Source organism: Spea bombifrons, chromosome 4, assembly GCF_027358695.1.
Source record: "Spea bombifrons isolate aSpeBom1 chromosome 4, aSpeBom1.2.pri, whole genome shotgun sequence".
Lineage (NCBI taxonomy): Eukaryota > Metazoa > Chordata > Amphibia > Anura > Pelobatidae > Spea > Spea bombifrons.
The window spans coordinates 103390909-103417669 of NC_071090.1; the positions used below are offsets into that span (position 1 = coordinate 103390909).

The 26761-nt window shown below is 40.4% G+C and overlaps 1 protein-coding gene and 3 non-coding genes across 4 annotated transcripts; all 4 read left to right on the forward strand.

The window, feature by feature from the left end:
- The first annotated feature begins 1805 nt into the window (after nt 1-1805).
- On the forward strand, nt 1806-1878 carry TRNAM-CAU (transfer RNA methionine (anticodon CAU)). The gene has a single exon. It is a non-coding gene; the product is annotated as a tRNA-Met (tRNA).
- Nucleotides 1879-4025: 2147 nt separating this feature from the next.
- GMIP (GEM interacting protein) lies at nt 4026-23357 on the forward strand. The gene is made up of 21 exons (XM_053464282.1): nt 4026-4072; nt 8976-9069; nt 9690-9762; nt 10644-10704; nt 11050-11175; nt 11427-11491; nt 11574-11684; nt 13717-13797; nt 14772-14954; nt 16418-16555; nt 17398-17588; nt 17840-17949; nt 19322-19423; nt 19749-19844; nt 19934-20097; nt 20281-20469; nt 20681-20818; nt 21217-21401; nt 21770-22049; nt 22513-22552; nt 22713-23357. The coding sequence occupies exons 1-21, from the start codon at nt 4051-4053 to the stop codon at nt 22880-22882; spliced, it is 2619 nt and encodes an 872-aa protein (XP_053320257.1). The 5' UTR covers nt 4026-4050; the 3' UTR covers nt 22883-23357.
- On the forward strand, nt 14039-14111 carry TRNAM-CAU (transfer RNA methionine (anticodon CAU)). Its single transcript has one exon. It is a non-coding gene; the product is annotated as a tRNA-Met (tRNA).
- Nucleotides 16135-16207, forward strand: TRNAM-CAU (transfer RNA methionine (anticodon CAU)). Its single transcript has one exon. It is a non-coding gene; the product is annotated as a tRNA-Met (tRNA).
- Nucleotides 23358-26761: the final 3404 nt, after the last annotated feature.

The window sequence follows — 26761 nt, forward strand, 5'->3', positions numbered from 1 at the left end:
CCAGCTGTTGAAAGAAAAATGGCAGATGATACCTTTTTGGCTCAATGAAGTATAATAGATTGCAAACTTTCAAGACTACCTAGGTCTTTTCCTGAAGAAGACAACCAGGAAGTCCCAAAAGCTTGCACGTCAGCCAATAAATTTGCTCAGTATCTATTTAGAAAATCTATTCAAACATTACATAACACTGCCTGGTACTGGGACTCACCTGTAACTTCTATTTGATAAATTTGATAAATTGTGAATGAAACGCTATCTGAATCACTAACCTTTGGTTAAATTCTCTCCATACGCAAAGCCATAATTGGATGCTTAAGTTTCATGACAAAGGTTATTTGTTTTCTCTAAGTGGAACTCTGAAGATCATCACTTTAAATCCATTCATTGAAACTACCTGTACCCTGTAACTCTTGTTTGTCATCCCGTGTAATTCAGGGGCATGCATTTTGGTCTTGGCCAACCGGGCTTCTTGGTGCAAAAGTGGGCCTTTTAAAACTACCTCTAATCTTTTGGGTTTTTTTTGCTCGATAATGTAAGCGCACATCAGGAAAAAACGAATTTCACATGTTTATCAACATGTTTCAAGACATAGTCATTTAGATCCAAAATGGAAAAGGTTTCCTCTACAAAGCTTGCATGGGCCCCTCAACATTTTGTATCACGCCACTGAAGTAGGGAATGGAGGTGTTTGGTTTAAAAACAAGGCACAGTTTTATCCGATAGAATTGGGATCTGTGTGAAAAGGTGGCAGAACAAGAATAATATTTTGTTTCCTGTATCTCAGCACAGAATCATCCATGATTTTGTAGAGTTCCCCTTGTGACTGGTGCTTATCTAATAGAACATTTAATCTACCCCTAAATTGTCTTCTCACAGGCATCACCTTAATACACACCTGGATACACCTCTCTAGAGGAGAGGGATATCATATATATATCTATTAAGAGTGTTTAATCATTTAGGTGCAATGTGTTCAAATACATTTTCATTGTAGCTCTCAAACGTCACAAGTCGCCCTCATCAACTGTAAGGTCGGGGACCCATCTCTGTACCATCTCAGATCTCACAGCCTGTCCTGCCTATTTGTGACTATACTAATGAAAAGTCGTTCGCTATGTAGTATACAAGAAGAATATACAATTTGACGTACTTATATTTGATATAAGATCAATTAAGACATACTGGCAGAGAAGAAGAAGAGGAACTTGCTCTTGAGAGTTAACACTAATTATTAGGTTGAATGGCCAATTTAGAATGGAATAAGAGACATTTACATATTTAAACAGCAAATAACACTGAGTTTCATGGTCACAAATACTGTTGTGGTACTGTGGCACCACCTATAGGTTGTTGGATTTCGATCTTGTATCTTAGCATTGACGGTATTTGACGTTTTTTGGTTGGAACTTCAGATACATTGCAGATTTTTGTTTTGGCTATTCTTCACAGATTGGGGATTGTGGGTTCATTAAAATGTCTATGTACTTAGAATGCAATGTCATAAAAGTCCTTATTGGTGTAATGCTCAGGTGTTCCAATACTTTCTTTAGGTTTCCAGCACTTTAGCCCATATGGTGCATGTAACTGAGCAGCAGTTTACATCAAAACACTGATCAGATACCACTGAAACAGGGGTAGTGACATTAGCATAGCTTGCTTCACTGTTTACTGCGCTCGGTTTTAAATTAAGAATAAGTTGAAAAAAACTGAGCTAGGTTCCACTTATTGCTGTTATGTGGCCCCTCGGCTTAGGGTCGTTATTCTCACTCAGGCCCTTGCATCTAGTGTCTTGCTTTCCTATGTGCGCCTTGTTAGCGCAGTAGGTAGCGCGTCAGTCTCATAATCTGAAGGTCGTGAGTTCGATCCTCACACAGGGCACTTCTTGTTTGTTTAGTTTTCCCGCTTAATCTAAGCCAAAACCAAGGACCAAAGTGGAGTCTAAACATTTTATTTAAGATGCCTGTTAGTATTCTCTGATTTTGTGTGGTGTTCTGGGTAAATGGTGGAGTAGTGTGTGTATTATAAAATTTACTATTTAGTTTTGCTGAAAATACCTGAAAACATCTCCCAGTTTGTGATGTAATAAAGTGTATTGTTCCCTTCTCATTCCACATTGCGGGAATGTAGTGTACCTTCTTTTTATGTATCAAGGTTTTAGCCAGGTATTCACCTGTCTGATTGTCATACTCTTTAGGCTTAGAAGCTTATGAGAGAGCAGATGCATTATTTGGGCCTATTTTCTAGTCAGTTTGGCCAAGTCTGCTTTAGATTTGGATCTCTTACGTAAAGCTTCTAGGTTAGAGACCTCAAAGTTGTCGATCTGAATTTTGTGACGGTTCTTTTACATATGCCCAAACTTTTACAAAAATATCCTATAAGGACTACCTCTAGTGTTACCTCTAGGTAATTGTTTTCCCTGAAATAATATTGAAATTTATTTAGGGCCTCCGCAAGGATCGTTGGATCTTCAGGTAGGGACTCTTGCAGTCTCCAGCAAAAAATGCTCTGGCAACTGAATGACTAGATCAGCCAGGGCATGGTCCATCCAAGTGATATGTCCTATAGAACTATCCCTGTGTATAGATGCAAATGCTTGTGATTAAGTAAAATATATTCTATGTGTGTGTAACTGGTGATGCAACCACTCACAACGGGCTAAACAGACAATGGAGAAACAAGAGCCTGTCTACTGCCAAGTCAAGGTCAGCAGCTTGATGAGCAGCTGTGGTCAGTAGCCAGGGTGCATTGCCAGGACTAGCTGAGGATAGTAAACAAAAGGGACCGGAGTATGGTCAGAAAAAGCTGATTTCATTCTGGAATTATTGTTGTTATTTTTCCTCCCCACGTTACAAAGCTGGGTATTCCAGGCTATATCGTGTAATTCTTCTCCACAGTGGAGGGTAGTGGCATTGCCTCTTGTCTTCGATGCAATTTATATGCAAACACTGAGTTCCTGCCATGTGTCGCAATAAGCTCGTCCACAGTTTACTGAAGTTGCACAAAAGGCTGACTTTGTGATATGACTGTCGGGGAGGAGTTAGACGATAGATCTTGCAGTGTCTCTGGTGCTGTGGTCTGACAAGAGGTGGAGGTAAACAAAAAAAAAACATATTTAAAGGTACAGTAATTTAATTTTATGAAATTTGAAAAAAAGAAAAAAAAAGTTTCTCAAAAATCTCAATTGTTTTGTGTTTTTTTTAATAAATCCGGTTTTTAAGTGAATCTTCTTAAAAAAGACCATTCAAATCTTATTTAACATGATTCATCAGCAGGCGGGCTGGTGGCTGATCTTAGGGAGAAGCTGCAGCTCCAGTCTAATATTTTGTACCTGGTGATAGGGATATCACATACCAAATGTGTGCCAAATAACTGGGGGTGGTGAAAGGGGCAAATACATATTATTATTATTTATTGTTTTATATAGCACCATCAACTTCCGTAGCGCTGCTGGGGGATTCCACAGAATCCCGACCCCAAAGTATTTGCAAAGGGAACACCATGAAAATGTAAAGAGACCTTTCAGCTATCATATACTTTAAACCAGATCCGCCATAATGAGTGTTATATAAAATCCAACACAACACTTTATTTCATTGAATATCACCATGTAATAATATATTAGTATTGACATTGTGAGCAGTCACTATGGCAACCAAGGGAATGTTCTATTTCTGCGACTTGCACCAAAATGACTCTTTACACATAAACCTCAAAGTTCCGTGTATATTACGGCGCTTCCTGTTCTGTATATTGAACCAGTTGCTGTGAATGTTAAAAAAACATGCCCCCTGCTTTGTGTACGATACAGAAACACCTCTCTGTGTACTGTACAGATACACTGCTCCATGTGTAATACAGACACCTGCTACTCTGTGTATAACACACACTGCTCTGGGTTACGCGCCGGGCCTTTGAGTTATCACACCGCTCACGACTAACACTGTACTTCCTGATGTGATGCTGTCAGGAAGTTGTGGGTCTTCGTAACTACATCTTCAGACCCAGGGTTTCACGACTGGCAGGGGCGGCCACTCCAGCCGGCCTGGGAAAATGGCGTCGGGTGGAGGTGGGGGTAAGAAGCTAAATAATCAATCCTTAAAACTTCATCGCTACTTTTGCCTTCATTTTCACTCATTCCTGTTATCTGCTTGCAGCATCCCACTGACCCCTGTACTAACACTGATTGCTTTATCTGCATTAGACAGAGATAGTATCTCTCACCATCGTGTGCGATCATGCAGTAAATGTAACTCAATGTATAGAGGGGCGTACATGTCTGTAGGAGCATCGTGTGTATCTGTATTAAACACCAAGAACGGTGTTTCTTAACTATAGAGCAGCTTGTACTAGATGCCAGGCAGCAGGTGGATCTGTGCACAGTGAGTAGATCTGTATTTTATACAAAGAATGGTATCTGCACACGTGGGGAATATCAGGGTCTGAACCTGAATAATAGGGCTTTTACCCAAATATCGTGCTTTTGGGGGTCACCCAATCAGAGCTAATGCAAGGATTTTTGGCACCTTAGACAAAACCTAATTTTGTCGCCCCCCCATGGCTCTACTCCTTGTATAACATCCTTGAGGCGGAGTCATGTGAGCGCATCATACATATGACCCGCCCATCCCCAGCATTGATGGCAACTACATTGTAGGCATAGATCACAGGTCACAAACCCCAAATACCAGCCCTGGCACCCATATTGCACACATAGGACTTGCCAAGCACCCAGATTGCCCACATAGGACTGGCTCAGTACCCTGATTGCACACAGAGGACTTGCCCATATTTTATCAGCAGGATTCACAGCAGCACCTAGATTACACACAGACAAATGACTTACCCAGCCCAGATTGCATCAACAGGACTTACCCAGCACCAGACTGCATTGAATATCACCATGTAATAATATATTAGTAATGACACTGGGAGCAGTCACTATGGCAACCAAGGGAATGCTCTATTTCTGCGACTCTGACTCTGGATCCTCTCAGTCAAGGCTCCTCTCTGTCTGGCTCACGAGCACCCTTTATTTATTCTATACCCTTTAGGCCCAAAAAAGTAACAGTAAAGTTACAAATGCCTGCCCATAAACACACACACACACACCTACCCATACACACAAACATACACATCACATCCTAGCTTACATTTGCATCCACACACTTGCTTGCCCTTAGACATACTTGCCCTAAAATACACAAACACACACTCTTTTCCCTTTCTTATAATTCTACCTATCTTTTCCCTTTCCTTTTTCTCATAACACCTTTTTATCTCCCCCCTTTCCCTTGATCTCTCCCATTCTCTTTGATCCTCCTTTTGCTCATTAGCTTCCCCATTTCTCTTTATCTCATCTCTCCCTTTTCTCTTTATCCATCCTTATATTTCTATTTATCTCTCTGTATCTCTTCTTTCTCTTTACCTTACCCTTTTTTGCTATCTGTCCTGTTTCGGTTTATCTCTCCTTCTATTTCCATTTATCTCTCCTGCTCGTTATCTTTATCACTCCTTCTTTTCCTCTCTTTTCCCCCTACCTTTTACCTTTCTATTTGATATCTCCCCCTTTTCTTTAGCCCCTTCTTTCTCATTAGCCTTTTCTTTATATCATTTCCCCTTATCTCTCCTCCCATCTCTGTTTATATCTCCATTTTCTCATTAACTCCCCCCCTTCTCTCATTATCTAATTTCTCCCTTTCTCTTTATCTATCTCTTTTCTCTACCTTCCCTCTATGTCTTTCTCTCTTCTTTCTCCTTATCTCTCCTCTTTGTCCCTATTTCTCCTCCGTCTCATTATATCTCCCCTTATTCATTATCTCTCCCCTTTGTTGTTATCTCTGCAACTTTTCCCCGTCTCAAATTTTATGATCCCTCCCCTTTATGTCCAGCTTCTCTCAATCTCTCCTCTTTCTTTCTCTTCGTTATCTCTATTTATCTCTCCATTTTCTTACGATATCTCCTTTTTAGTCTGTATATGACCCTTCATCCTCCTGGTAGTTAAGGAGACAAAGAGGTAAGTCCAGGTGTGGGGACTTACCTCTTTGTCCCTGCTCTTGGAACATCCCTTGATATAATTTGTTGGCACCAGCAGAATCGCAAGGGAGTAACGAGGCTGAGGTCTGAATAGACCTAGCACTGATTTTATTAATGGACGGTTAGAGGGCTCCTCCAGGGGATCTACGTGGGGGCACCTCCTCTGCAGCGGACCGGACTACATAGATCTCCGCTCTAGGCTGGTGCCTAGCTTGTCTATAGGTAGCACCATCCCTGCACCCAATTCAATCTGGACTGCTTCATAAGTTGTTCATTAGCATGTATGTACCCTACAGTTCAAAATGAAGGTCCTTGTTTTTGAAAGAAAATCAAATTTTGGCCATTTCAGTTTAAAAGGCTAATTGATCATTAGAAAACCATTTTACAATTATGTTAGCACAGCTACAGATTTTCTTGTCATGAACAGTGACCCAAAACCTTTGAATGGTAGTGTATGTATGACTGTATGTATGTTAGGCTTACAGTGTATGACTAAACATTAGCATGAATGTGTATGTATAAGTGTGTGTGAGCATGAATGTGTAAGTGTATGGGAACATGAACGTGCATGGATGTGTATGCGTAAGTGTGAGAGGGAGTATGTGTTAACACGAGGATGTAAGTGTGTGTTAGTGAGTATGTGTAAGCATGAATGTGTGTACTTTTGTGCAAAAAGGGTTATTTCAATGATCAGATGGATGTGTACGATAAAGGATAAGCTGAGCTGCCTATCCCCATAGAATAACAGGGCGAGAGTAGACTATACACTCGTTGGCCTGTATTCTTACTGGTTGCTATTGATAGTAGATGTTTCCCCATTGGCTGCATTATCCCTGTCAGCACTCATCCTGGCTATTTATTGGTTGTTTATGTCTAAATGCTTGTGTCCATTGGTTATTTTATTGCAATACCAAACTTGACTTATATGGTTGTTCTGTTCTCCCCTTCGATCTGCACGGCGTTTTTCTAACCACTGAGTACTAGTAGTTATCTTCTTTATAGAGTGGGAAAAGCAGCGGACAGGGTTGCCTTGAAGAGAGCTATATCACTAGGGACAGAACGTTGATCCAGGGATTTTTTCTGATTGCCATATTTGGAGTCGGGAAGGAATTTTCCCCCTGGTATGGGGCAATTGGCATCTGCTTCATAAGGGTTTTTTGCCTTCCTCTGGATCAACACAGTAGGGACACAATATGTATATAGGTTGAACTTGATGGACTTTGGTCTTTTTTCAACCTTATGAACTATGTTACTATGTTACTTTTATGAAATAAATCTGGACAAGACGTGCCAGCCACCCTGACAGCTAATGCTTCTATCGAGGCTTCCAAATAGGAGTTTCTGGAGGACCTGAGAAAGGTTTCAATGACAATGATGAGGGATCTCTGCTAAGAGCTCTGGTTCTAGTTACAATAAATCATGGATACTTTTCAGTGCTGGGTTCAATTATGATTCAATGGCAGTATGTACAGCTTTGGACTAATACCAAAATATCATGAAAAATAATGGCATGTGCGGCACCATTGTAGAGCGTCTCTATATTTCACATTAGGTTTATGCACATTTTTCAGAGCGCAGCATGGTAACAGCTTAGTGCAGATAGAAACGCGTTTTTCTGTATTTGATTTATTATTGCTTATTGATCGATATAGCACCAACACATTCAGCAGTGTTGTACAATGGCTAAATATGACTTGAGAAGTAATGAATACCAATTCAGACAGAAACAAAAGATGAGAAGGGGCCCTGTTACTATGTTACTATGACTGCATGGTGGACCCTAACCCTAACATTATGTATGTATGTGTGTCACTTTAACAAGACCAAGAACCAGTTTGGCTCTTTAGCAGAAATAATGTGCAGACTAGCTGGGCCACTTGTTCTTATTGGCCATTAAATTATTTGTTTCTATTTTCATATATCTATGAATCTACTGTCCCACTGGAAAACTGAGTAATTTTATTTGAACGTACTTAGAAGTTATGTTAACATATAGCACAATTAAAGAGTTGCCTAGGGGCCCCATTCTAAGTGTCCCCCTATAGAGAATAGTAGGAAAAGTCCTGTGCAAGTTCAACATGTTTATTGAAACGTAATTGTCCATTTCCATTATCGGATCTCCTGACTAAACCGTACTATAAGCTTGTCTTTCTCTGTTTGCTCTACTATTTACAATGACATTGTAATACCATGTACTATAGCCTGGGTGTCTTTGGAAGCAGTAATTAGTTGGGTTTTTGCCAGGCATTACATGATTTTGTAAGATCACCATATCTGGGAACTCTCCGGGTTTCGCCCGGAGACTCCAGGTGAGGCGCAGGGTCACCATGGAGAAGCTTTGGGTTGCGGGAGTGGCGTTGAGGCAGGCCCCTATCCCGCCTACCTCTCCTCCAACCACAGTTTTCCCACTTGTGGGGATATCCCTGCATGCAACCCAAGCGGGACCGCCCACTGAAATCAGCGGGACCACCCCTTGAAATCAGTGGGACCACCAACCCACAACCTGAAAAAGGGAGGGCTCCAAGTAGCTGGATGTTCCCAGATATGCACCAAGAAAGTGGGTACTCTGGATCAGTGGTTGCTGGCCCAAGGCAACTACTTAGTAGCCCTCAGATCCTTCCTTAAGCCATGTGTCCTCTGTTCTGAGTCTGAATGATGCATGTTCTGCCTACTAGGCACAGACCTCCTTAGTGCAAATGGGTCATCTTTGACCTCCCAAATTGACCCATACATTTTAGGCAGATTGTATATTTTTTATTTTTTATTTTAAGGTTTTTTTTTTTTTCATCTCATTTTTTTCCTATTTTTAGCATGACAACATCCTCAAATTTTTTTTGTATAGTCTACACTATAACTTTTAAAAAGGAAAGTAAAGGAACTTCAAACATTGCAGTTTTGAGCCAGTCATGGTTTCAGTATTATAAAGTGCTTTCAATTTTCAGACTCCACCACACCAGTTGGAGCCTCAGAGGGTCGGAAGAGATTCAGCGAAATATTTCGGGATTTGGACGCCTTGGAGATAAACATTGGGAATGAGTAAGTGTGACATAAAATTAGATGGTAGCACTAAATATGGGGCTTTCAATTTTGGCTGGGAACAATAATTGACATGTGACACAAAAGAGGGCACTAATTGGTTGCTGCCATAGAAACCGAAATAGCTTCTCAGTTTCTGTGTACATTTTGACAGATCTGCTAAAGATTATTTTGTAAAGGGATCTCCCACTAATTTTTTTTATTACTAGTATCAGATTATAAATACATTTTCTAACAGTTGGGTTTTGCATAATATAATATTTTCAGACAGCAGCATATTAGCTATTTGTATTGGTCTAGCTCTCTTATATGAGCCCAATCTACTAGGCAATACCCTGGTTCTTTATCATACTGCCTTATGATAAACAACAGATTGGCTCAGTCTTAATCACTCAGCATGCCCTTCCGACCAATGAAGGTCTATAGAGGAACGGACTTCATTAGCATGGCCATATTGGAACAAAATTAGGTAAAACCATTTCCATTTCCTCAGTGCTAACCTGCATTACTGTATTCAGCACCGTATTTCATTCTCAAGGAGAAGAATATTGGGACTGTTATGTAGTAAAGCATGAAATGTATGTTATGTTTTATTGAAAAAACATTTATATAATTTATAGGACAGTTGAAATGCTCCTGGGTGACACTTCATTGTCAGACTCCAATCCCCAGCATGACGAAGAAGAACCTCTGGTGAGATTGCTACAAAAACTGGGAACAACCGGTTAATTTTATTAGAGTGAAAACTAATTTAGCTATTTCAATAAGCTTACTTTATCTGCAGTCCTTCAAACGCAACTATATGGGCACCTGGCCATTACACAAACAGAGGCATTTATGACATTGCATGCTAAATACATAGACATTATGTAGATGGTCCCTCTTTTGCAGCTATAACAGCTTCCACTCTTCTTTGAAGGCTTTCCACAAGATTTTGAAATGTCTCTATAGGAATTTTTGCCCATTCTTCCATTAAAGCATTTGTGAGGTCAGGCACTGATGTTCGACGAGGAGGCCTGACTCACAATCTCCGTTCCAGTTCAACCCAAAGGTGTTCGATTGGGTTGAGATCAGGGCTCTGTGCGGCAGTCAAGTTCTTCCAACCTTGTTTTGTGCGCTGAAGCACAGTCATGCTGGAACAGAAAAAAGCCTTCCCCAAACTGTTCCCACGAAGTAGGAAGCATAGCATTGTCCAAAATGTCTTGGGATGTCCCCTTCAGCAATGCTATGTCTTCAAACTGCCAACTACATATTAATGTCTATAGTTATTTAGAATGTGATGTCATAAATGACCATGTTGGTGTAATGGTCAGGTGTCCCAATACTTTTGTCCATATAGTGTACCTCCTTAATCATCAGACAGTCGTTGCGGATGTCTAGTGATATTATTTATTTAATCAGTGTTTACACTGGGATACAGTTGTGTGGCTGTCAAATATTTTCACTTTTATCGCTTGTGTAATATACCCCCACATGTTATGTCCTGAATACCCATTTCACAGCTCTGCGGGATATGATAGCGATATATAAATCAATAAATAATAATAATTGCTGTTCATGTTTTATTTCCACAGATTAGTAACCCTTTGTTGCTAAGCCGGGCTTCCTATGAAAAAGATGGGGCTGTTGTGTCCGGTAAGTACATTTATTTATGTTTTTGATGAATTACTGTGTACGCTTTTAAACATATATGGATTGTATACAATAAACTGTTCTTCTGGGCATTTTCAAATACACACACTGTAAATATACATATAAAAAGTGGTAAAAAAAGGAAATATTACTAATGATGATCAATATATATTGCTCCCTGCTGGGAAGGGATTTATGCACTAAAAGACAGCACCAAACATAGCTGCCAAACAAAGCAATAAAGAAAGTGTATGTAAAACAAAAAGACTCGTAATCTAAAATAAGATGTCGTGAATGACCAGCCTCATCAAATCATATTCACAACTATCATTGTTTTTCTCGTTACAGCTGAAGAAGCTGATGAAGTTCTGATCCACAGTGAGGGGGGAGTGGAGTCTGCTCTCAATTATGCAAAGCGTTGGTGCAAATATGTGAGAGAATTGCTGGGGTATATGGAGAAGAGACTTGGCTATGGTACATATATATATATATTAAAATTATGTAATTTGTATATTTGCATGCCAGGGGCTATTAGTGAGCGAGGAACCCAAAATCCTTTCCCAAGATCCTCCTTTGAGCGTTATAATATCTCATGGCCACAGTAAGCGCAAGGAGGGTGGAGAATGTTAACTGGTCCAGAATGAATGGATGTTATTGACTGTGGTTTTAACATGGGAAGTATGCCATGAACATTTCGACTTCTCAGAGACTTCTTCTTTCTGCAGAAAGTGAATTTGCAAAAAACGCCATCAGATTGTCTGAGTCAGCAAGATGCAACATCAGCCAACAGGTAATATGGGGGCTGAGTGCCAGGGAAGGGCATTGTGTGTAGTGTTGCTTTTTTACATTGTCTCCTATATGGCCTCTTGCAGCCGTGCATGCCTCTTCAAGATGTCTACCTATTACTCATGGATCATGAGACCCACATGGCAAATTCAGCTACCAACACAGTGGCCCATCTGCAGATGAAGAAGTATTACCAGGTGATGTGTATGTCAGTAGCACTAACATTTCAGACACGTCTACAGCAAACATCTCCACCAGGTAGCTCACAAGCTCCGATTGCCTTAAATCTTGGATTAGTAGATCCAAAGCCTCTGCTGGTTTGTACATAGGGTTGCCAAATTAAAAACAAAAAACACGGGCTTAACACAGCATATTAGTAACAGTGCCCAGTATCACAGCCATGGCGCGACACATCGGCCCAAAAATCGGCACATTGTCTACATTATGCCATCACACTCACATAGGTCTCACATACACGTATACCCAGAAAATCCAGAGCACTTAGAAAAGACAGGTATCCTGGGGCTGCTAATGGGGTCAGTTTGAAATTCTTCAACAAGGGCCGGTCCTAGTCACATTCGCAAAGAGGGGAGTGCAGTGGGGGTCACATAAGGCAATGTTATGTTACACTGCAGTAATGGCACGATGAAGAAAGATTTCAGGCAAGATAAAGGTTTGAGAGGTGTGATGTGCGAAAGAGTAGTATGTGATAGAATGTGTATGTGTTAAAATGAGTGTGTGTTAGTGTGTATGCTAGTGTGTATGTTAATGGGTAACAGGGGGCTGGGGGGACAAAAGGATTTTGGGTCCTTAAGAGGGACTGGTCCTCTTAAAGTGTAACTCTTGTGGTGTATACTAGACTTGGGCACCGGCCAATTGTTCGTGTGTGATTTTGTGTGGGAAAATTCGCCCGTTCCTGTGTTCGATTCGGGCGAATATTCGCGTACATTTCCATTTTCGTTTTTTTCTTCGTTTTTTGTAGAAGGGGTTAATATGGGGTTAACGCGGTACGCACTACGCAGCAGCTTTGGTGACAGGATTTTAAACGTCTGTACGAGCAACTCTATTGGTCGCCGGCAGTGGCCTACTCTGCCATCAACCAATGAAATGCACCTGCCATCAACTAACGAAGACCAACACGAAGGTTCTTCGTGTTGTGTGTCTTCGTCTTCATATACGTTTTGGTGCCGCCATGTTCATATTTTAGGTATTCGGGCTGAACAACGAAAATGCACCCTTCGTGTTTGTTTTCATTTTCGCCCAAATACGAACGCACAAGTCTAGTATATACTGTCGTAAGCTGTAATATCAGGAGCTCCCAGGGGAAACCTTTAAAACTGCTAGTCATTAAAAACACAATTTACTTTTTTCAGTACTAGATTCCATTATGGTTTTATCTCGAATATGACACTTCCTCTTTTTAGCAAGGAAACAAGAAAACAGAAACCAGAAAACAGTGCAGCCTTGTAGCATACATTTTTCATAGTTACATTTTGTTTGCCCATATAGTTTATGCATATGGCATTTCTGTACAATATTATTATTTATTGATTTATATAGTGCCATCATATTCCACACAGCTATAGAACGGGTAAAATGCATATATATATCAAAGGCATAATAACCATATAACAATTTGGATTTATAAAAGCTAAAAGTTAAAGAGGGCATCTTTAACTGTGTGGCTGCAGGCTCAATGCACGCAGGGACATGTAAATCATTTATTGGTCACCGACCTTATAGTGCCAGGGCCAATATAAATTCCCAGTCCGTCCCTGGAAGGAGTTGGAGATATATTGCGAAAGAAGTGAATGTGCAAATAGTTGAGACCAGCCCTACAACTGTATCCCATTGTAAATATTGTTGAAATGAATAATGTTACTAGAAATACATACAGATTGAGTGGAGTAAGGACGGTGGGAGGTTAGGAAAGGCAAGCAAGTGGAACTAAAGAAGTGGGTTTTAAGTAATTGGAGACAAAAGGATAAACTGGGGTCGGGCATTCCGTAGGATATTAACAGCACTTGAGAAGTCTTGTATGTGAACCTAAGAGGTAGCGATTAGATCAGAGGACAGGCAAGGGACATCAGAATATTGGAGAAGCCAGGTAGGTGTGCACTTGGAGATAAGTGAGGAGATGTAGGTAGAATAAATACTATGGAAAGCCATATAGGTAAAATATCTAAAATGCAATGTTATTAAAGCCTCTGTACACTGATGTTTTTTCAGCCATTGTCGGCAAAGAAGACAGAGATTGAGAAGTGGAGAAAAGAATTCCGGGAGCAGTGGCAGCGAGAACAGAAAAGAATGGTACAACAACTATAACCTATAAGTACTTGATAATATTCATATCTGGGCCCTTACCAGGATGGCTCACCTGGAGCCTTCTCCTGCCCCATACAGGTTCTGAGAGAAAAGTAGTTGGAGTAAAAGTATCGGATTTGTCTTAGTTTGCAGGAAAGAAGAGATTTGTTAAAAGCTTGTACAACTGCTGCATTAACTTCCTGTGATGCAGTCCTCCCTTCCTCTCTCCCTATTGTCCCCAACAGCTGCCTCGTTAGCGCAGTAGGTAGCGCGTCAGTCTCATAATCTGAAGGTCGTGAGTTCGATCCTCACACGGGGCACTTGGCTTTTTTTCCCCCAAAAGGGCATAATCCAAACATGAAGGCTTTTGAAATGTAAAATGTTATGCAAAAGGGCATAATCCAAACATGAAGGCTTTTAAAATGTAAAATGTAGTAAATGGACAGGGCTTCAGTGCTGTTAGGTGGTCAAACACCACCCTCTCATGCAGAAAATAAAGCACTCTCCAGTAATGATACCATATGTGATACCTGATGCGTTCAATGGAAAACCTAGAGAGTTTCCAGGTGTGCCAATACCTCACAATATACTTTTTTCACCAAATACATTCCTGTGACATAGAAATGTTGTTATCCTGATCCCTCAATATCCCTAGCTACACATATGAAATGTCCTTCTTATTATTTGACATGTTTGACAAGTGTATTTGACAAGTAAATCTATTAGTGCTCAATAAATAAGCACATATACATACAAGTGTATAAAAGGGCCTAAGTACCTAAGTTGTTCTATTTTACTAATTCATCTAATTATATCTTGAGATGATAGAATGATTTTACAATCAAAATCCTGAAAATTGGACAAAAATTCTACACTAATGTATTTGACCTCGTATCTTGTCAGGTCATATTGTTCTTCTGCTGAGATCAGTAAAACACAGATGGCATTAGACTCAGTATTTCTATGTTTGGTTTCCATAGACAGATGCCCTGTCCTCGCTACGCAAGTCTCGGCAGCTGTACATACAGCGCTGTGAGGAGTTGGAGAAAGCAAAACAGCTAAGTGCCAAGGTGGAGGAAGAGCAAACCATGACCACCCATCCTGGGAGTGCCCACAAACAGCTGGAGAGGCGAAGGAGGTTCAGAGAAGAGGCACAAACAAAGGTGAGATGGAGAGTATTCACTAATCTAAAATGTAACGCTGGAATTGCAGTGTCTCTCAAGAGTTGTTTGCTAAGCATCTCCCAGCAAAGTGCATTGGGAACTTTCCATGCATTTCAGTTGTACTCATTAGGGTCTGAGTTAACGAAGGATCCCACTGAGCTTCCTGTTTAGGAATGGCTGAGTTGGCCAAAAGATTTCCACAGAAGTTCAGTCATCATCTGTGATCCTTGGAGGCTCCAGGGCTAGAGAGTCTCCTTGTCTTGGTTCATGTGCAGTCCTTGATATGATGATATTAAATCTAATAATGCGCTTAGAGAAGTAATACCAAGGGAGCCCTCCCAAAAGTTGTGTTTTTTTTCTAGACTCTCTTAACATTAGAGTATAGCATTTTCTTATATTTGTTTGACTTCTTGATTGGCTGCCCATTTCTATAACAGTTTTTCAGCTTGTACATAATGGGTTCCTTGTATAATTGGGTTTTGTCCTCATAACAAATAGTAAAAACAAAATAAACAATACAATAAAATGTTAAACAAATATTTATATAGAGCGCAGTGATATCACCATGACATCATAATGGGTACTATCTGATGACGAGAAAGGTCTGTGAGGTCTATAAAAAATCCTCCACTCAACCTCAAACAATATATACAGAAAAATGGAAAATGTATGAAAATATTTCTCCCATGCTGCGGAACATAAAGTTTTTTTTCTTTAGCAGTGGCACTTAACATATAGAAGAAATTGCAAAAAATACTTTCTTTTGTTAATGTTTTTGTGTTTATTTGTAATGTATTATTCATACTGGCTGCTGCTGAATTAAACATTTTTATCACAAAAAATCCTTATCTGTCCTTGTATAATAATGTATAATTTGTGTCGGCAAGCTCTGGTCATGATAGAGTTATGGTAGGGTGACTACATACTGATTTTCAACAATAAAAAAATATGACACCCTGCATAATGCATATCATCATGCTTACCATCAAAGCTTTTATAATTACGCAATTTAAGTACCTATACCGTTGTTCCTTTTCTTCGTTAATCAGCATTTTTGAGGTATTTGGTTTAAAAGTATGGGATTTGTGATATGAGTTAAAAGATTATACAAATATGGTAAGTATTAACGTCTTGTGTGATGCAGACTTCCCTTCCCCTCTCTTCACCAACCTTAGCAGCTGCCTTGTTAGCGCAGTAGGTAGCGCGTCAGTCTCATAATCTGAAGGTCGTGAGTTCGATCCTCACACAGGGCACTTGTTTTTTTTGTTTGTTTTAAATAGAGCACAATCTAAACACAGAGGGCAAGAGGCTTTTGAAAATGTAAAATTTGGGAAAGGGACCGATCTGCTTCACGGCTGCTAGGTGGTCATCCTAAAGATCAAAGCAGTTCACGTGTTAAGGTAGGGGGTGGAATCATTTTTGGACAGAGCAAAGTATACTGACTGACCCCTTTGTTTATTTAGGCTCTGGAAGCTGAGGCCGCATACCGTTCTTGCGTATCAGAGGCTAACTTGCGATGTCAGCAGCAGGAGATGGTCAGGATGAGAATCATATCACATATCCGAAAACTGATTCACCAGGGAGACCAGGTGCTAAAGGAGGTTAGTAGGAAACTGAGCTGGGGAAAGATTCAGATGGGACTATCATGGGAAGTTCACAAGTTAATATTTGTTGGATGTCAGAATCACTTTACATTTACCACTGCTTTTCTTGATGAGTCAGGTTGATTTTGGTGATGCCCTGTTCGTCTTGACTCACAGACCCCTTGTGAACAGATCCGATAGATTTTCTAGAATTCTAAAAAACATTTGGTCTTACCTTAAGGGTAAACCAAAAGTGAAGACGGGCGAAGGCGTGCATGTCTGAGACAGTACTGCTTTGTACCATCAGGAGTAGAACTGTTTTGCTATTATGCATGTGTGGCCAGTATACCTAAGCAAAGTATCTGCTTTAGTAGAAAAGGGGGAAAAGCAGAGGAGGAAGAAAGGAAAAATAGAGCGTGTGCAACAAATTAGTATAATACACTGTGGCCCGCTGAAAATGAATACCAGTGTGCATCTTACATGAAGCTGCTGTTGGAGTGCTCCTTTAAGAGATCTACATGGCTTCCTAGAAAGCTCTCACTAAATTATAAAAGATTCAGCCAGCATTGGAATTCTGTTGTAAATCAGACCATGTATCATGACTAACATTTTTTACCAATTGCATGTATTAAGACAAACTGAACTAAATATTCCATTTTGTATAATATCCTCTGGTTCAAGAGAGATGTCATGGTTGTGATATGATTAACCTACTAATGCTCGCCTTGGAAAAATTGATCCGGTTTGATGTCGCAGTACATTGGCGTGCACAACCAAGTCAATCAATTTGGAGAAATGTCACCTAGTCAAGTGGTGACTGGCTCCAAGTGTGTAATGTCTTGAGTTCTGCTCCACTGCAGGTAACATTAAACCTCCTGAGAATGAAAAGGACTCAGTGCGAGTCTTTCCCCTCTGGATACGAGAACCTACTGGAAACGTGTGACCCTTACGAGGCTGGAGACCGATACTTGCAGTTTATCTTAACTTTGCCAAGGAAGCACACAGAGACTGAAAAATACATTTTCCAGGAGTACGTTCCCACAGGACAGAGGTAACAAATGGAGAGAATAGATAAATCTATAGCTAGGTAAATCCTCCCAAATCATTTTAGTTCATATAACCTGGCAAGGTTCACCCTAAAACGGGGCTAAATTGGTCCTGCATAATGAATTATTAAGTATATAAATTCTTTGTAACATGCAGGCCCACTCAACCCTTTCTAACACATAGTGAAGTCCACAATTAGATGCTTGTTTTTTTCTTTGAGCCATGATTATCATACAGCTTCTAATTGTCTCTTAGGTCATCACCTGGTGGTCGACGAAAGAATGCAGTCCAGCTTGTCAGAGTCTCTTCTTCACTGTCTGATCTGCATCTGAAGCCAGAAGACCAAGCAGCAAAGCTGTCTCCTGGTGAGTTTACAGATAAGGATGTGGAATATTTCCTTGACTAGTAAACAGTCAGCAGAAATGTAAATTCTGTCGGTGCCAGTAGAATATGTACCACATCACAAATCATTGCTCACCCTTTTGATATTTTAAGGTCTAAAACTTTGCGTGTAATGATTGTGGGGCGACCACACATCAAATAAGAGAAGAGTTGCGTTGATGTATCCAAGGATCAGCGCACGCTGGAGTAAATAAACACACCTAAGGGACACAAAACTGTATTGTTAGTGTTATGTTAGTTGTCAGATGTTAACAGCCCTTCACCACATGTTATTGAGATATTATTTACCCCAAAATGACTAATGAATGTAAAGATGGGAGCCCTACAAAGTAGCCAATATTGTAATAAAGGAATTTAAAGACAGGTGTACCAATTTGGACAAGCTCCTCATTTATCTCCACCTGCCATCACTTCACATGTACAGATAGTGTTGATTTCCCACTAGGCAAATGAATCACTGGTAATCATTCTTAGTTACACTAAAACAAAATCGGTGTTGTTCACCTGAATGCATGCCTACCACTGCCTTTAACTATTCCCTCACCATTCAAATGCCCCAGAGGGCTCTGCTTTTAAAGGTATTTCAAAGGCAGTTTAGTGACAGTTGACTGTGGTACCACCATATCAGCAGCCTAAACGGCCACTTGGGGACGCCTCCTATTTATTCAGTCCATCCTTATGGTCTTAATCTATCCCTTGCTAACCTCTATCGGCTGAACTCACCAGCAACCAGGTTTCTGCCAATCTAATCACAAGAAAAAGTGCCGTAAGGCCACAGTGGACACCAGGTACCCTTCATTTTCTTTAGAGGTCGCACGCTCGAAAGATATGCGGCCCCTTCCTTTCCTCCTCGGCCGTAAGGCCTGCAGGAGGGCCGGATCTTCTTGGTCCCTCCTCGCAAGGGTTGGGACCACTGAAATACCAACCTTTGATCTCTGGTTGAAGTGGTTTTTGACTGCACCCACTACCTGCTCTGGCTCTGCCCACTCCTCAGCTCTACCCACGTGCCACTTTTTTCATGTCTATTGGGGAGAGAAAAGAAGCGTTTGGATCTGATGGGAGGGGGTGGGTCTGATATTGCCTTCATGTTCTATTGTGTTTTGGAAATACAAATAACAATACAAACAATATTGGAACATAATTGCAGTGGGTTTAACAAGCAAAGTATTCAAGTGTGTTTAGTATTTACTCCATGAAAGTTAAAGGCAACTTGATATGATAAGCAAGATCATCTGGGCCATAGCTCAACAACCACTAGAGAATTACATTTCTAAGCTATTAAAGATATGGATCAGCATTTAAATCAGCATACTATTCTCCTATTCTCCTTTTTAGGTGAAAGAGGATCTTGGGGAAGCAAGTACTTCAATAGCGACTCTGACACAATGGGTGGTGGCAGTGAGGTCAGGACTCAGGAATCTCCATCAGACAGCCCAGGTAGATGGTTTCATCGGTTTCATAACACCATGCAATTTCTTGATCTGTTACTCTTTCACTCAATGATGACCAGTGACTATGTTACACTTTAGAAAGCTATCAATCACATGGCACCAAAGCTCTGTTTGTGCTTCTTTAATAACTTTTGATCTTTGAGTGATGTTGTAGGCTTGAGGATGAACGTAAATGGTTTGCACTAATCAGGTTATGACAAACCAACAATGTCTTTCAGCGGTGCCCTGACACCTTCAATGGTTAATGTTATCTTGCATTGGTCATTACTAGAGAATGCATCCTAATTTTTCTTTCGTGCTGTGTATTTTAGGTCATGATGCCAGAAAAGTAATTAAGGCTTCATCCACAGGTACTGTGTCCTCTGATGATCTGGACGAGAGAGATTCCAATCAGACAGATGATGTCGGTGAGTGATGAGCCCCCCCCAGTACTACTTGACATGGAACTTGGGAGCAAAGACAGTCTAATACTTTTTACATGCCTATGGGTTTGCAGACTCCACAGATGCTACATCTGAGAATGGCGTGCCACCTCAAATTCCAGACAAAGCAGCATATTTGACTCCAGCTGCTCAAAGTCATCGTCTTCGGCGTACAAGGGTTCCTTCTAAATGCAAGGAGTGTGAAGGCTTCATGGTATCTGGTGTGGAGTGTGAAGAGGTGAGAGACAATTTACAAAGACTGTAAAGTATTCTTATTCTTCTAAGCGTTACAATTAGCCTATGTCAATATTCAATATTAGTCAAGAGGACACTGCCTATAACCTATAAGTCGTGTTGAGAGGGCATGGATCGACTTGCTGGAACCCTATTACAGTGTTTGCTTGCTGTTTCCTTTCTGCAGTGTTACTTGACCTGTCACAGGAAGTGCCTTGAGAGCCTGATAATCAAGTGTGGTCATAAGAAACTTCCATCCAAAGTACCGCTATTTGGCATGGACTTTTCTCAATTCCCACGATATTTTCCTGAAGAGGTCCCATTCATCATTGTTAAGTGTACTTCAGAAATTGAGCTACGCGCCTTGGGAAAGCAGGTACCACATCCTTTAGCATGATGAACCATCCAAAATCTCAAAGTTCAGTCTCTAGTATTCCATGACTGTTTGTAATGACCTTATGTATTCTTTTTTCCTCATTCAAAGTCTACTTGTAGTTTCTTTTCAAACTCAATTTCTAACTCTTTCACTTCTATTAGATTTCATTCTAACACTTCATTAGAACACTCTCTCTGTCATTTCTTTCCAGGGGCTTTACCGTGTAAGCGGGGCCAAGGCCCGCGTGGAGAAACTTTTGCAGGCATTTGAGAATGGTCGAGACCTGGTGGATCTTTCAGGACATTCACCACATGATATCACCAGTTCCCTCAAACAATTTCTTAAACAGGTACAATACACCCCAATAGAAAAATACAGTGCAGTCAGGGTGTACACACTCTCTCAAGTCAATTAATTGTTATAGAATCACAGGGTATTCATCATTTTAGTTTTGTAACTTAAAGAGTGTTACTGGGAAGCAATAACTTGATTAATAAATTAATATAATTTGTATATACTGTATATACCTATATACAAGTTACATCTGCATTATACTTCCAGTATTAAAAGTTCTAAAATGAGTGCCATAGATCTACAGCAGAAGGTCAGTTTCATCCACCTTTAAGGTCCAAGCCAACATTCCATAGTATATTTACCCAAAGCACCATATTATTAGGGCACACTGAAATGAGTTGCTAACTTGCTATGCCTTTGAGAGGAATGAACAGCACTCACTCTCTCACTCAGCTCCCTGATTCAGTGGTCCCTTATCAACTCTACAAGGAGTTTATAGAGTTTTCACGAGAGCTCCAAGACGACAAAAAGGGGACTGAAGAAAGCCATGATCATATACAGCGCATGAAGGACATTCTCTGCCGCCTCCCAGCCACTAACTATAACACACTTCGCCATCTTACAGCTCACCTGTACAGGTGGGTTATAGTCAGTACATGTTTTTTGTTTTATTTGTATGTATTTTAAAGAATTACAGGGGATCTTCCGCTATTTGAACTTATAGTATCTGGATACAAGGCACACCTCTAACATCCTAGATTAGAATAAGATCCCCTTTCCTAGTTAATTTGATGATTTTAACAATGTTTCTGTAGCACTGATTGGGTCTCCATGCTGTTCACTTCGAATATAAACTAGAAAACAAGAGTTCTAGGGTCTGCACCTCTTTACCTAGTGTACATTGTACGACTTGCAGTGTAGAACAATGTATCATATGCCGTTTACATTATATTAGTTGGCTGTTATCATCATCATCTCAACATTCTGCCTTTACTGTACCTTCCAGGGTTTCCCAGAGATATGACGAGAACATGATGAACCCTAATAATCTGGGGATTATATTTGGCCCAACACTGATTCGTCCATCTCCTGGGCAAGATGTGACCATGACCTGTCTAATAGATTCTGGCTACCAGGCTCAGGCGGTGGAGTTCCTCATAAACAACTATGAGAAAATCTTTGGGATGGATGACCTTCCTTCATGCAGGCACCAACAGTCAGGGGAGGAGCAGCCCGAGGCAGAAATGAGTGGATCAGAAGCAGCACATGGATCGCTTGCTAGTGAGGTAAGACTGTACTGAGACTATTTAAACCTTAACCCTTTAATAGTCACAGTGATTCTCTGGAAGTGAGTTGCTAATAGTGACATCCAATGGTTCTGATAAAGCTCTTCATGAAAACCATGACTTGTCAGGAGACAAAGATATTCTGAATTAGGTCGTTGTGTTGAAGAAAGTATGTAAGTATGATTTCAAGTGTTATTTCAGTAAAAAAGCAAGAGTTGGGATGCTCTGATATCGATATTCCAGAGAGGAGTCAGCTCCAGACTGTATGCCTCTATACCATCAGAAGCATATAAGTTACTGCTCTTTACTAATGTACCACCATAGATTTTGTGCCAGAAGATCCCCAATTTGCATATACAACAAAAACCCTAACCTGCTGATATTGGAGTCAGAATACAGTATGTAGAACATTACTAAATACAAACATTCTAACATCCGATTATGTATGTGTTCTGTTTCATAGCTGTGTATGAAGAAAGGTCACCCATCTGCTGGGAGTTCAGGTAAAGCTCACCATTTTCTTCCTTACATGCTTGTCCCATGTATTAAATATGTATTGATGGCTTAAAAAACACTTTAGAAATTGACTTAGTTTTTACACATAATCCCTAAGAATCAACTTTACTAGCATGATTGAATGGAAATTTCTCACTCTGATTCTAGAAACTGATGGAAGGGATCATGATGGATTTAATCAGTTGGCGCAAGAGGAACCAGGGTTTAAAAATGAAATGTATTCCAGAGATCACTTTAGCCGTTTACCGGTTAGAAGTGGACGAGCAGAACAACGCAACAGTCAAGAACTAAGATCAGATGAGATCATTGATGAATAGCCATTGACAATAAGGAGAGATGAGGAGCGGTATCTCCTCTAAACGCATCACTGTGATGGGTACAGGCAACAGACATCAAACGGTAGAGAAGAAAAGAGTCTAGGAGAGGGGCAACGGTAAAATGGATGCTTAGGTGTTTCAGTACAGTTGTATATATGAGTAATGCCTTATGAGGCATGGTGAGGTAGAGGAAGACTACAAGGAATAGGCTCCAGTATACAGGAAGGGCTATGAGGAGGATGCGAATCTACAACAACAAGATGAAGCCAGTGAATAAGACTACATGGGGACCTTTTATGAAACCCAATTAATATAAGAAATAATGGACTGAAAGACTCATAGCGCATGCTCTCCTCGGCTGGAGCTCTTAAGGTTTGTATGCCTACTGCACTTATTGTAACTTTCTGTATATATTTTCCTCTTTATAAAGCAGTGGATAATATGTTTGCCACTTATTGTCAATTAAAATACATTTAACCTGGACTCTGCTTTTTTGGGTTTTGCTGACGGGGTTGCACTCAGGAGTCGTGCACACAAAGTGTAATTTACAGTAACTAAGCACCTGGGATTTGTAAATATTTTCTAACTCTTTAGCTTGGTTTATACTCTGGAAATGTCTTCTTATTCCAGAGTGCATCTGTAATTTTGTGTCTCAAGTTTTTTTCTTACATTTCCCGGGTACTAGAAATGGGTGAACTGGCCTCTGGAGCAAGTCTGAGCAAGTCCTCTGGAGATATACTCCTGGAGTTACACCCCTCATGTGGCATGTGGGCAAATGGGCTCAACCATGCAATAATATATGGGGCTGGTGCCCACATAATTCCAGGGTTGCTTTTCATCCCAAGTCCAGCCCTGCTTAACAAAGATTTTTCAGGGCCCTCTCAGCCCTTCACACAGGAGAAGCTCACCAGAGTTGGCCCTTCCTAATGCATAGTGAAGTTGGCGAGCTGAAGAAATGCCTTCCTGTAAACGTCCTGTTTAGTAAATACACCTCATAGCCTTGACTTGCAGGCGCAGAAGCACAATGCGTACTATGACTTTGAACATAATGCTCAGTAGACACTAGAGGTCCCCACGTACCTAGACCTCCCTTGTGGAGCTTGTATACTATCCCCTCTAATTGACAGAGATGACCTGCAAAAAACTACCGGTATTAATTACTTCCAGTCTTCTTTGCTGTACTGAGCTTTGGGACTGGAAGGTTCATAATATGCACTCTAATGTATTTTTAAGTAAGAGTAAAACGCCAATGGTGGTAAAGTTTGGCAAAATAACGAACGCTTCCCTTCTTACAAAATACTAGGCATTCTTACCGGGTCCCTTGTTGCCAAGGGATGGGTCAAACTTGGGTTCTATATATCAGTCCATTCACAGCATTGCGGATGCAATTAGATTAAATAAATCAGCAAACATAAAGAGTTCCAAGCATGCTAATCTCGTGAAAACAAATTAGTTAATTCCGTAACTAATTCCTTATACAGTGTGTTGCTTTAACACCATGAAAACACAATTGAGCTAAATTCATCGAAGGACCGATCTAGCCCTATTTTCGTGTGAAATTAAGATTTCAATAAATTTTGCATGAACTTTGTTGAATTTCCCGGTCCCCATGGCTGTCTGTATTGAAACAGGAAGTTTATTTAATTGCTCTCTAATTAAAAATACTCATTCTGTGTACTTTTTAAAAAAAAATAGTGTAACTTACCTTAATATTTTTGGGTTGGTGGCCAACAAAGTGTTTTTATTTTTGTTTTGTCATCACACTGATGTTTCCATGCCATCAGCCACTCAGAGCCAATCTGATTCCATATCAGTCTTTAACGGGTTAAATAGACGGTAGATCATGGCGCGCATAAAGGTATGAAGATGGTAAGATTTATCTGCTTCTGCTGTCTCTCTTTGAGAGAGACAGCAGAAGCAGATAAATATACCGGAATAGAGGCTGATCCTGATCTTACCATCTTGATACCTGTATGCACTCTATAAGTTTAGTAGTGCCTCGTCAAATTGTGAGTGCATTCTTTTTGCCTTACTTGAATTATCTTACCACGGATATACTGCACTATTGCCGGTCTGTTTATATATTTTAGTGATTTTAGAAGATATTAAAGGACCTTTTTTACTGATACCTTGATGAGCCTGATTTATCCAGCCCGTTTGTGAGTTGACAAGCTATCATAGTAATATACCACTTGTGTGTACATATTACACTATTGTTTTGTATTTTTTTTCCCCATATGTTTATGCGCGCCATGATCTACCGTCTATTTGTCTAAACACTTGAAGGAAGAGTGTTGTTGGCTGCTGCTTTCCATTTGGGGAGTATTACTGTTATTTTTATTCACTTATTTCACGTAGTATTCCAGTCTCTATATTTTCCATTAAACGGGTTAAAACATACTTATTCCAGCAACAATAAAATCTATTGATTACATACCCTTGGACCTTAATCAAAATATCGAAACTTCGACGGACTTTGCAGACTTTTACATTTTTATTAAGACCTGTGACTGCTCCATAATATTACTGTCCTTCTTCCGTGTATCCATTTAATTATTATTTCTGGGTTACTGTAATTTATGAGCACAAAATGGCATTTATATGATATATTGTGTCATTAAAAAGGACAGTAAAGGTATAATTCCATGTCATAAATTAGTCTTCTCAGATACAGCAACACAATGTTGGGCTCTAATATACAATTCTAATTTGAAAGATTTCTTTCAGAATTAGCTTAAGGTCACGGGGCTGAATTAATCAGGTTAAAGGTTAACAGAAACCGGTATTAGTGCGCATATGTATCCCGTGTTTACAACTTGCTTTCATAGAAACCCTAAATTGTAGAAGGATTTCAAGACTGTCCAGCTGTCCCAGGTAGCTTCCCATCTGTCCTGCCTTTGTGGGCGATGGGGATCATTGGCCAGTTGGGGGGATCCTGCAGAGGATGAAACATAGAAACGAATGGGGCTGTTAGATTGCTCCAAATTAAGCAGCCATGACACTTTTTTTAAATGTGATTGTTCCTTTAAAAATAAATATTTTCTAGGACATGTTTCGTAAATGAGGACTTACAGGTTTACAACAGTCTTAACCCATCTGGGAGCCATCTACATTCCTTTCAGCAGACAGCAATCACACTAAGTATTACTGTGTGGTTTCATGTCATGTCATTAAACTTCAGAATCTTCACCTACTGAAGCCATGCTAGCATCTCATTGCGCATGATTGTGAGAAGGGGGAAAGGGGATAGATAGTGAGGAGGGGGTAGATAGTGAGAAAGGGGGTGGTTGAAATAAAGCGTTAGAATGAGTGAGAAAATGAAATAATGTGTGGATGAATTGTGTGAATGAGTGAGAGAATGAATGAAAGGCAAAGCAGGGTGTTTGAGTCTTGGGGACAAAGATGGCACAGGCCGGGCTGTTTGGGGACAAAGATTGCAAGTCTTATGTGTGTACTTTGGATGCTGGTGTGGTTCTATGTGGACAATGTGGAGATTTGGGGTGTGCAACCTGTGATCTATGCCTGTACTTTAGGGGGTTTTATATACCTTTAATGCTGAGTTTTTATGTGAATTCCAATTGATCTATACCTGCAAAGCTGGGTTTGTGTGTTATTCAGTTGATCAATACCCGCATAACTAGAAGCCTCAGGGCCCCGGTGTGAGAATCTGTTAAGGACCCCCCCACAAAAACATGATTTTTTTTTCTCATACTATCTACTGCCTCTCCCCCTTCTCAGGCTATCTACCCACTCCCTACCTGCCCTTCTCACTATCTACCCTCTCCCTACCCCCTTCTATCTACCCTCTCCCCTTTCTCACTATCTACCCTCTCCCTACCCTCCCTTCTCACTATCTACCCTCTCCCTACCCCCCTCCCT